The 12,314-nt window shown below is 37.7% G+C and overlaps 1 protein-coding gene across 2 annotated transcripts in view; it reads right to left on the reverse strand.

Moving 5' to 3' along the window:
* KCNH8 (potassium voltage-gated channel subfamily H member 8) overlaps positions 1-12,314 on the reverse strand; it is a 200,870-nt gene that overhangs the window by 104,834 nt on the left and 83,722 nt on the right. For both annotated transcript variants that reach the window (XM_080384929.1, XM_080384928.1), the window contains exon 4: positions 69-196. In XM_080384929.1, coding sequence (XP_080241055.1) covers positions 69-196 — 128 coding nt within the window. The remainder of the gene's footprint in view (positions 1-68; positions 197-12,314) is intronic.

Below are 12,314 nucleotides of genomic sequence, written 5' to 3' on the forward strand. Positions count from 1 at the left end.
AGCACTTAAAAAAAAAAAAAAGACAGTACAAAGAGTATATTTTTAAAAAACAGAGGAATTACACCTACATTATTAATTTTTAACTTGTTCTTCTCTCTTCTTTGTAGATGTCCAGAGATATGATAAAGGACAGCTCTACTCCGTCTACGCGCTGACTCAAAATGTGACCCCGCTCTTCCTCTTCCTTTCCACTTTTCTGCAGAATGGGAGAGTCCATTAAACATGAGGAAATAGCACTTTAACCATTGGGCGCTAAACTACTGATGTTTTAGGCTTTGGCAGAATTAGGACCAGATGTAAAGTTTATACCATTTTGTAGTTTTGCTTAATCTTTCACAGTTAAGAAAACAAAATCACTCTCCTGAAGGGCAAATAAAAATCACTGTAAAGTTTAAATTGTCAGATGCTTTCATGCAACTCAGAAGCAACTAATTACAACATATGATTTCATAGATAAGAAAAATATACTCTCTACTGTTTCAGAAAATGAAATACTGATTACTGGCCAGAGGCAAGCATGGCTAGGAGTAATGACTTAAAATGTGCTTAAGTTGTTCCTATTCTCTCTTTTATTTCAGATATTTTCGTAGCGTACTTCTTACAAGGAAGCTGACTTGTACTATGATTCTGTTATGTCAGAATATGCTAATTTTCTATCTTGTTCATTAGTAATATCCACTTCTCATATTCATATGTTTAGATTTCTTTCCCTGCCACATGGTTACTGACATAATCACTTTACACATTCCTTGGTGACATGAAATTCATCAAGACTACAGACTGAACACTGGAAAAATTTGTGGCTTTTTCCTCCATTCAGATGTTTGTAATTGTCAATCATAAGATCAAATTTTATTCCTGCTTATACAGTAGTGAATTCAATGTAACTCCAGTGACTCTGATGGAATTACAGTGAATTGATGGCAGAGTAAATGAAAGCAGACATTTTGTGGTGTGTCAGGATTAAGAAAAAAGGAATTACAGGAATAAAGGAAGAAGCTGTCTATCAAACAGTTTTAATTAAAGTCAATTCAATGCATACAAATTAAGAGGGGTGGGGGTGGGGTGGAGAATAAAAACCAAATTAGCAGAGCCAGAAATTAACAATACAAAAAATAGCTACATCTTGAATCCTGCCTAGAAAAACAAGAAAAAATTGAATTATAGAAGGCTGATGTATTTTTGGCTCTACAGCTCAAAACCATATATAACAAAAAGTGTAGGAAGTTAAACTTTCCAAACTTCTAACTGAAGAATGTTTAATGTAATTTATGCAAGAGCCCTCTCCAGTTGAGGATTTTTTACATGTTGGGGGGAGTAGGGCAGGGAATAAAAAAAGAAAAAAAAAAAGAAGGATGGAAAAAACATTGCACTGCAAAACCAAATAGCTAATTGAAAGCTGGAGGAGACAGGTGGAGAAGCCCCATACCTCCCCATCTCCAGCCTGGGTGTCCACAGACAGTTTAAAGAGCTATAACAGAGACAAGTGCCAGCTACAACGAAGAAAGGTAAAGGAAAAGGAACTATTTCAGAAAACACTCAACTAAATTAACTTTTTTTAAAAAAAAAATATTTAATTTCCTAATGAACCATTTAAAACAAACCAGATTTTAAAATTGTTCTTAAATTCTGGGTGAAAGCAAAGTGCTTTTCTCTGAGTAAAAATGAATTTAGGTCTACTGAACTGATTCTCCACTGTAGTACTGGACAGCTGTAGTATGTTTTGTCATATGATGTTGAAACTTTAAAATTATTTATAGGTCTTTCTTCCCTTTCTCAAGCTAAACTGCTATGTTGGGTGAGGACATTCAGTTTACTGCCTTCCAAAGTAGTCAATAAAATATGCTTCATATCTGCTATGAGGCAGACTGTGAAAGCGGGCAAATACCTTTCCCAAATCTCTGGCCAGCCTTTTCAGGGCTAGCTAAAGGCTTCATCCTCATCCTGTGTCAAATCTAATACCTGTCCATGTCCTTAGCCTAAAAAGCACAAGACAGTCCATCCTGGTAGGTGGTAGATATAACAGCCTAGGTGATGCCATGTATTGAGATACCCACACTGAACCAAGTTGCAGAAGGCAGGCACTTTCAGGTGGAGTTTCTGAGCACTTTCATCATCCCCAGCAATACAAGGCTCTTCGTGTGTGGAAGTGGAGCTCTACCTCTGATCCATCTCAAAGGCCTTCTCTTTACCCTTCCTAGATCTCCTAGTCTTTTTAAAGATAACCTTTTAATAGCTCCTTTTCCAGAATAATGTGCAATGGTCAAGATATGGATACAAAATTGCCTTATACAATAGCGTAATAATGTCATCAGGGTTTTTATAATAACTCCTAACCTCAGATTTGCCTTTTTCTTACATGCTGAGCACTGAGCTGAAAGCTGTGAATAACTCCATCTCTTTCCAGAATGGCAATAATTACTATGGAGACAGTCTATGTACACATATTCAGTTAAAGATGTTTCTTTTTTCCTATTTATTTATTGACACTGCTTTTTTGGTTTTCTGTCTACTCTTTAAATGAAAAGTTCCTCCTAAGACTTTAGATTTTATGTGCCATCGGCCTGATAATGTTTTGCTTTAGATGGATCCCATCTCTGCTACATCGATTTAGCATTCCAGACACTAAGAATTCTGTATTAATTAACCTGTTAAGGCTGTGGGGCTTGATATGGCACTTAGAATCATACTAGTTCCATATTTGCACAGTAAGTAACTTCCATCACACGCTGATTCCACTACTTGCAAAGGATTAATGCTACCTCTACGTTAACACTGGAAGTCACTCAACTCCTAGAGACAGCAAAGCGCAGATAAAAAAGGAAAGTGTGATATTCATTATGAAGTAATAATATTTTTCTTCTTAAAGAGAAATGGTAAAGACTTTAGCAGTGAAAAAAACAGGAGTTGCCTGTGCAGATAAGATGCCATCAGACATTGCCATCACTGAAGCATGTGTCTAGCTTATAACATAAATCAGTGAATAACATTTGTGAAATCTCCTGCTTTCTGATCTTCCCAGTGCCTTTAGGATAAGAAGCAATCCTGATCCTTAGTAAACTACGTTACTCACCTGGTGTGCCTTTGAATTTGTGCGATTGTGTCTGTAAACTTCATTCCTTTCATGTCATGCTCAGTTCACAGATCACTATTCTGAAGGAGACAATTTTTTTTTTTATAAAAACCCAGCTGTTCCTTTCTGGTTCTTAAAAAAAAAAATTAGGTACCCGACAGACTTGCTTTTGTCTTTCCATGACTGTTATTAGCAAAAAGATACAATAGTAAATTCAACCATAAGCAGAAAGTAATTTTAAATACAGCTCTTCTGTTTTTACTCTGGGCTTAAAATCAAAAGAATTTCTCATCTCCCCAAATACTGCGAGAAATTGTGGTTCTGAAAAAATCTCAGATTTGGGGCTCTATTTCCTGGTGCTTCTACACACCCCTTCCTGCGTGACTCTAATCACAGCCCCCTCTGCCCCCCTGGCTCTTAAAAAAAGGTTGCTTTGCAATTTAGTCTGAAATCCCCTTTGATCAGAAAGGTGGTAGGATGCTTTTTAATTCTTCTTGCTGTCCCTCTGTGTTGTTTTTTTCTTTCAAATGAGGTTAGGTATAGCACCACAACCATCACACATGAGAATTTCAGAATCCTTTTCTAAGAAAAGTAACACCACCACCTCTTTGTCAATCTTAACAGTCTCATAACAGTTTAAGACTTCTTACAATCTTGTAAGGGAAGGTTGCAGCAAAAAAAGCACAGTCAGACACTTGTAACTGTTGACTTTTCTGTTTGTGTTCATATAAGAACATGGAAAATCAAACTTCTACTTGAAGTTAATAGAAAGCGCAGGCATAACTCTTTCCTTTTTTTTTTTTTTTTTTTTTTTTTTTGGGGGGGGGGTGGGTGTCCTTGTCCCTTTGGCACCTCAGGGCACCCCCCCCCCAAAAAAAAAAAAATCTGCTCCCTAGGTATAAATCAGAAAAATAAAACTCAACAACTTCTGATAAGCTCTGCTAGGTATATGCTGCCCTAGAAATGCAACAGAATTGTAAACTCAGCTTTAGTGACCAGATGAAAACCACGTCTATGTCTGCTCTCCTTCAGAGCACATCAGCATAGCATTAGATACAGTCCAGAATACTTTATAATGGTTTAGGATGTTCTCATTCCCCAGATAAGGTATGATACATGTAAATCCTTGAAATGTGAAATAAAGTGTTCAATCATCAAACGGGAGACAGGGCTCATACTGTTCTTTCAGTCATGAAGTTCGGGTGGTAACAAACGAAAGGCACCACAAGTCCTTCCTGAGGCAGAGCCGGACCTGGAGGAACGATCAACATACGGCCAAAGGAGCCCATTGCAGCCTGGCAGCTCCAGGGGTCCTCCTTCTCAGGACAGCTGACAGGGTGACAGACCCAGCTTATGGGCCTGGTAGCTCTCCCCCAGGCACAAGCAGGCTGCAGCCCAGTACCACCCTGTCTGGTTCTACGCACACGGGTGCCTGGCTGTAAGTGTGCAGCTATAGGAACTCCCTTGGAAGGTAAATCCAGCACACATGAGCAGAACCACCATAACTTTCTTGTATAGCGGACTCAAGCTGTCTGCACTGAGTAACCCTGATGTGACCCAGAAGCATTATGCTTACTCCGTAGCAGGCAAGCTGTGGCATGAGACCATGAAATATCTCTCTTTCCAGATACTGAAATAAGCTAATTTTCTCTGGCCAGAAAAGTTGACAAAAAATGGCTCAGCCTTGGTATTTTTCCTCATTTTCACAGCATTAATTTGTATCCCTTTGAAAGAACTGCCTTCTCTTTTTCCTCAGGTTATGCATTATCACAAAAGAAATATGCATTAACCAGAACCACTACCTAGATTTCCCTCTGGTGTGATGAAATGCCCAACATGCCCTTGCATGGAATTATCTCCCAGCCTGGACAGAGATCATGGCCACAGGAAATTCTCCATGCAGGCATGCACGGACACAAAAGAGAAAGATTGGTATCTAGCATTTAATTCATATTACACAGGAAAATCCAAGAGATTTCTCTGTTTTTATACCTAAGCAAACATAAAGTCAGGGAATTAATAAAAGCAACCAGCATCTCAAATTCAGCCCAGAACACAACATACTGACAACGTGTGAATGAAGTAGAGAGGGGGGAGGTGAAGTAATCTGAGGGTTTAGTCCTAGAAACACATGCACACCTCAGTAACTTTATTTACATTCACCAATGTGACAGAGCTATCTGAAAGGCTGCGAGGCTGCAAACTTGGACCTCTTAGTAGTATTTCTGCAATGTTGTTCACTCCTAGGAGTACAGTGGCCATTGATAAGACAGTGTACCTCTAGGGACAAGACCGTAACCATTAGCTGCTTTTTTTGCATCTTCACAGCCACATTAGCTCCACATGCAAGCTTATGTTCCAGCCCCAGCTACCTGATTGCCACTCCTGTCCTCTTTGCCTGCCAGGTGGGGCTGTTAGGCTTAGGGTCAGGTTGATTCAGACACATTTATTATCCTCTTCAAATAACATAAGCGTGACCATCTCAAGACATGACATGCTGCAAACCTGACTGTCCACAAAGATGCAAATGGCAAAAATATGAATGATAGGATAGATATAGCTATCTTTAAACACTTTGAAAGAAAGAGTTCTAAGAAAAGCAGCAAGCTACAATGGGATGACTCCAGACTTACAGGGACAGTCAACCCTATAGCACCTGCTATCTGGAAAAAATACATTTTTAAGGCTTATTTAATAGTATAATGCATACATTTACAAACAAGTTTGCATAAAATAATGAGATTACTTGTTCTTAGCTCTTTTGAGATCCACGAGCAAGTGTGAGGAATAAATAGAGAAAAATTCTATTCTATTAACTTTTTACTCAGAGGATTGGATAAGCTGGCAGAGTAGCTAAGGACATTTTTATTTATTTAATTGTTTACAAAGCTGAAGTAAATCATGAGAGGAAACAGCAGGTAATGCCAGCACCCATCTAAGAAAATTTATCATAGAAATAATATCCTTGTGAATGTATGAATTTGATTTCCTTTTCAAAAACAAAAAAAAGGTGGAACAGGACAAATGGACTTTCTTCACTGCTAAGAAGCATCCAGATACAGACACATTTTAAGAGAACTACAGTGCTGCTCCATGAGCACGCTGGAGCACTCTGAAGAGGCATAGTAACCAGGCTAACGCTGTGACTTCAAACCACTGCTGGTTAGACCCTTCCCTCCTCAAAACACAGAGCGGGGGCGACATATTCACATACCTGCGTGACCTCTCTCTCACTGTTTTATTCTGAAATCAGACAAAATAAACCTCCCCCATTACTTTTCCTGTGTATTTCTCCAGGGTATCGTCACAGCTAATGGGCCCAATTGCACCGTGAGACGTTGCCTGGGATATCTTATAAGCACCGAGCTATTCCTTGTTGATCCTTGGTTCAATGAACCATTTATTAAAGAATTTATCCATCATTTATTAATCTTACAACTCTAAAAGGCTTCCTGTAAGAAGTGCAATCAAGGTTTTTTTTGTCCTTCTAATACAAATCTTGAGAAACCCTCATCACTTGCACCATAAGGTAAGGGAGAGCACAGGACAAAGCGTGATCTTTGCAGACACCCACAAATAGTCCACATAAGGTAAAATAAATACAATGATGTCTACAGGAAACACGATGGTACTTAATCACATTCAGTATCATTAATGCAACATACATTTCACAGGCAGTCCTTAAAAAAGAAAAACAAAAAAAAAAACAAACAAGGAAATTCCAAAGGAGACAACCAGCGCAAAGCAATACAAAAGCATTCTGAATGAACACAAAACCCCTTCAAAACCAGATTGTATGGAAGGCTGGTATCAAATTTTCTTTTTAAAACCTTTAGCTAATTTTCAGATGATATTTTTTAGGGGACAGGACACCAGCAGTTGTCAATAAAGAAAAAACTGATAAAAGCCTGCTTTGGTATTAATGACAGAATAAAAGCACTGCCATAGGCAATAGGCTGCAGGAGGTCTGTTCCTTGCATGACACATTCTTTCTGTCAACAGCCACCAAGTATTCGTAGAACTGGTGGCTGTATGGTGGATCCAGGCTAGCCTCTAGCCACCTTTTTTATTCTGTTAAATGATTAACTGATTCAATAAGATGTACTTAACACATATACCAGCTGAAAAGCTGTAAACACTATGAAAGAATATTTTTTTTTAAAGAGACCAGTTATACACAGAATCAATTCTATGATTTTTGTCATTTTAGTATGGTGCCTTCAGAGAAAATTCAGCTTTGAATGGGCAGAAAAAAGAAGCAATAGTATACATTACTACTACTGGATCAGAAAGACCTTTCAACAGTAGTACGCTTATGAGATAAATCCTTAATCACATTTTGGGCTGTTGATTCTTTCATCTTTAAGAAAAAACAGGTAGGGGGGGAAAGACACAGGAAGATCAAAAGAAAGGATCTTTCTCCATCTCCATTTTGGTGATTGATGGGTGTACACTCCTAAATAAATAAATCAATCTTCCTTTTTAAATACCAGGTTTTGGGCCTATCTCATAAGATTCAGAATTGAAAAAAAATATCCAAGTAGACACACCTTTCTTCAACTACTTCTAACAGACCAAGATTTAGCAGAGCAACTTTGAAGGTGAATTAATACTACTGCCTTTTCCCAGGTTTTACCTAAAAATTTATAGAATCTCTTATAATAAAACAAAATATTCCAACTCAAAAATAGCTATTTCATAGTTTTGTAAAAATAGTTTATTTACCAGCTTATTACTGCACAGTTAGCAAGAATTGTCTCACAAATGGAAAAATTGACATTTTTATTATGCCAGCAAAACTGAAACATGTCTACTGATTAAACTGGAGTGGTCATATGTAGTTCTTACAGAACAAAATGTAGTGCTGAATTTACAGCTAGGTCATCACTTATTCTTTCAGCTTTTTTTTGATATGACTTATTTCCTGGAAAAAGTTGTATTTCCCACAGTGAATGTTAGTTCATGGCAAATTGATATACTAATTTATCTTTATAAACAAAAACATAACTTTAATAATACAAAGAATATTTGAAATATTAAAAAAAACCCCTAGACTCTAAATATTTCTAGTTAAGTCACTGAGAAATTTTTCATTGACTTAGCAAGTGTTGACGTCTGTCTTTCTGTGCAAGAATGTAATATTTAAGGATGTAATCTTGATGAACCTAAAGGTTTTCTTTTTCCTTTAATTCAATTACATCAATCATATACTTTATTTACTGATAATTTCTCTTCCAGAATATTTGAGGCAAGTTATAATTTCAAAATCATTGATCTTTGCAGAAATTATTTATTAAAAAAAAAGCTTTTCACAGAAGTTAACAGTAGAGTATCGCCTTGTTCACTTATGTGAAAATAGGAATATATCCACCCAAATAATTTCTATCTTGTAATGAAAGCAAGTCCTTTGAAAATGAAGACTGTTTTTCTTGATGTCTTTATCTACAATTCAGAACCATATCAGTCAGCTATAAAAATGTTTTGTGGTCCATGAAACTGGTCCAGAGTTAAAACATGTGTTGCTTTTTAAAACAAATATTTTAAAGAGCTAATGCATATATAAGTTAAAAACCCTATAATGTCTGTGTATATGTTTCATGTGGTCTTTGAAACACCCAGAAAGTATCTCTGATTGTCTCTCAAGGAATAAGATTTTCAGACTATGCAAGTGACTGGTCATAAAGCAAAACTTGTACAACTTCAATTAGACAAGGTATGGATGGTTGGTAGTTGTAAAACCGCCTTTGCTACAGCTAGGCAAAACTCACCTGTAATAGGTCTTATTTGCTAAGTCTTTATATGACCTCAGGGTTTCTCCAAGGAGCTACAGCATGAACTACATTCAGTATAAGTGCAATTACAGATGAATTTGGGAAATGGTCCAATTCCCCTTTTTTGTGTTTCTGAACACAGGGTACATATAAAATACACATTTGAGTCCTCATGGTCTTTTAATTAATAAAATGTAAGACACCAGGCTGTATCTAGGCCTGTAAAAGACTTTAAAAACATTTCTTCCTTTTCAATTTTTTCCATAAAAATAAGACATTTAATTATAAATGTCTTATTTGCATAAGCAAGTATTATAAGTAAAAAAGGAACTATTTACAAACCCTTTACCTCCTCAAAACCCCCTTCTCCTAACCCTAAAAAAACCTCAAAAAAACACCTACCATACATGCAGCTCTGAAGAGCTCTTCTAACTGGCAAAGCACATACTAAACATATTCCCTGTTTCTTCCATGCTTTCTGCTGTCAGTCTTACCTGGTTGAGCTAACAAACTTTAAATGGAAAATCTGAAGATATTTTCCACTAAGTCTGCCATCAACCTAGTACAACAAACAGAAAAGCACTAAAATGAACAACAAAACAAAACAAACACCCCCTGCCCCACCCCCAGTTTGATAACTTGGTTTGTACGGAAAATCTAGAGGTGATTGCATGAATTATCTAGGAACTGGTGAGTCAATGAGCTATTTGGCTGCTAATGCATATATTCTCTCACCATTCCAGGATATTCCAGAATACAGTCTGCTCCTCTGCATTTGCTCAAGAATCAGTTTGCTTTTCTTTTTCTCATCTTCACTCCACATATACCACGAAGGACACTTTCACCTTACTTCCAAAACATACCCTGTGCCTCTCTGAGAGTTGCTGGAAGGGAACTGCCACTCACATTTAACACTTGGTAAAAAGCTATAGCAATGTCCATAAAGAATGATACATCTCTAAAGGCTCAAGTCTCAAATACAACTTATTTGTTTGCATAAGAAGGTGGAAAGAGGAGAGGGAGAGCATCTATGAGCTCACATGTTATCTGCAGGAACAGGGAGTAGAAAGGCAGCTCTATTTTTGTCACCTAAGTATTTACACTCACATGCACCAACCAGGAGGAAATCAGTTTCTCTTTGCTGAAGGCAGAAAAGACACAGACCCTTCGTACTTTGATGATCAGCCAGGAGGAAAGTCAAGCTAGAAAAGATGTAACTGAGTCATTGCGGAATAAATGCTTCCCCGATACGTTCTTCCTTTGGGCAGTGAGAAAGCTGAAGTAAACTGTGCTTCTATCCCACCTCCTCCATTGACAGGATGGTGCCCCATGCATCCTGAAACAACTTTATCTGCTTTGAATACCTTACATCTCTAGGTGACTGTACATCCTCCTTCAATATCCTGCCTCCTGACAGGTGTGAGGACCTTGAAAATGAAAAGTTGTTCCCTGAATATTCACTGCTGTAGCTTAAGCAATCATGAAGTAGCTGAGACAGTAATTAAGCAGAATAAATCAAAGTGCATGCCGCAGAATTCTTTAGAAGAAGAGCCCATCCCTGCCCCCAACAGATATTTTTTACATAAAAATCTGGAATGCAAAGTATTTGTCACATGGTATTTCATTTCTGGTACACTGGAAAGAACAACCTCTCCCTGCAACAAATGATGCATAATCAAAATAAATCTGTTTTCTTCAAAATTCTTATAGACCTAATGATTGATAAGAAGCCAGGAAAAGCTAACCAGTTAAACCATTAACACTTGCAGCTTAATCTGTGGTGGGAAAGAGGGTAGGCCAGCTTTTGATTCACATTATTACCAAGTCAAAAGCATCTTTGCCAACAGGCAGGCCACCCTGGCAAGGGGGCCTTCAAACTAGGAACAGTATGGGGAGGAGATGACGACCAACAAACAAGTGAGGAAGCGGTGAGGTGGACTGACAACTGGCTGAACTGCTGGGCTCAGAGGGCTGTGACCCACAGCATGAAGTCCAACTGGACGCTGCTCAGCAGTGTTATGACTGGGGCATTGGTGTTATGGCAAATACTGTTTAACTTCATTCATTTTTACAACAGTAAATGATTATAGGTATTCTTAAGCAGATGGAAAGCAGACTATATTTCTACAATAAACTTGCAGGTAGGGGAAACATATCGCTGAAAGTGAATTATCGCTATTGACAAGTTGAGGTCTCTAAGAGCGTTGCAATTAGAAGGGGTGAAGGGATGGGGGAGAAGGATGGTAAATTAACTTAAAAAACCAGAAACCCAACCACAGCAAAGAAGCCATGTCACACTTGCTGACTGTCACAGCACTTTGCTGCTGAACTTCTCAGGCATGTGTTTTTGCCTTTTTCTTACATGAAAGTCTTAGAACAAAGTCTACTCTTCCCATGGGCTGACAGGGCTGATTTCACTGGAAAATTTTATACAGAACAACAACAGAAAAAGAATCTGTTAGATTTCTATTTAAAATGAGACATTCGAAAGAAAAGGTCAGAGACGACATCTGACATTTGGGCTGGGTAAAGGGAAATGAGACAAAAAGTGGACTTTTGCAAGGTGCATTGGCACAAAGGAGCAACTGAAGTTGTGTGAACAGAAGACATAAAATAGGTAAGAAAATGCCTGCAGAAAATCAAAGAGTGTCAGCTCCTGAGGTCTGAAAAAGTAAAGACAAACCAAAATAAAAGAAAGGCCATAAAATCAGAAGACAAGGTTCAAGAAGGTGTCATTGTGGAAGTACAAGGAGAACAAGATTTCACAGAAGAAACAGATGGTACCAAAGGTAGGAAGGACATGAGGAAGTCTGCAGAAGACTGTTGGAGGTGCAACCCATGAGAGTGTATTACCACAGAGTGTTGGCAGAATGCCAGGGGGTCCAAGGGTAGACTCAGGAGAAAAGGAGCATGAAGGAATTTTGTTAGATAAGCTTTCTAAGGAGTTTAAAAATTAAAGGGGCTTGGAATGTGACTATTCATACACCATACAAATTGTAGAAGTCTGTTCTTGGCAGAACAGAGGAGAGATGGACCAAATCAAAAAACAGCATTGCATGGGCAGAGTTTCACGCTGAGCAAGTCTGTATCTAAGTTCTCCCATACACAATCAAACCACAAGAGATATGCCAAAAAGGTAATAAAAACCTACATATAATGTCAATTATCTTATAGAAAGAGATGGTTTTCAACTCCAAGTTTACAAGTTATCTGTTTTTTGAAAGGGCAAACTCAGTAATCTTTTAAAAAGTAAATTTATCTTTTTAGCAATATTATCTGTGGAAATAATATCCGGCAACATATATCAATTGCTTTGCAAAGGATGTTAATTACTGAACTTTAAAAAGATCTTCAATACCTTTCAAAAAAAATGCAAGCTTAATTTTCTGTTAATACAAGGTGCATCCTACATTCCTGATAATAGTTGTAGTCTAAGTAAAGAAGAACCAATTACTTCTAGAAATTAAACA

Source organism: Falco punctatus (assembly GCF_963210335.1).
Source record: "Falco punctatus genome assembly, chromosome: 4".
Taxonomy (NCBI): Eukaryota; Metazoa; Chordata; class Aves; order Falconiformes; family Falconidae; genus Falco; species Falco punctatus.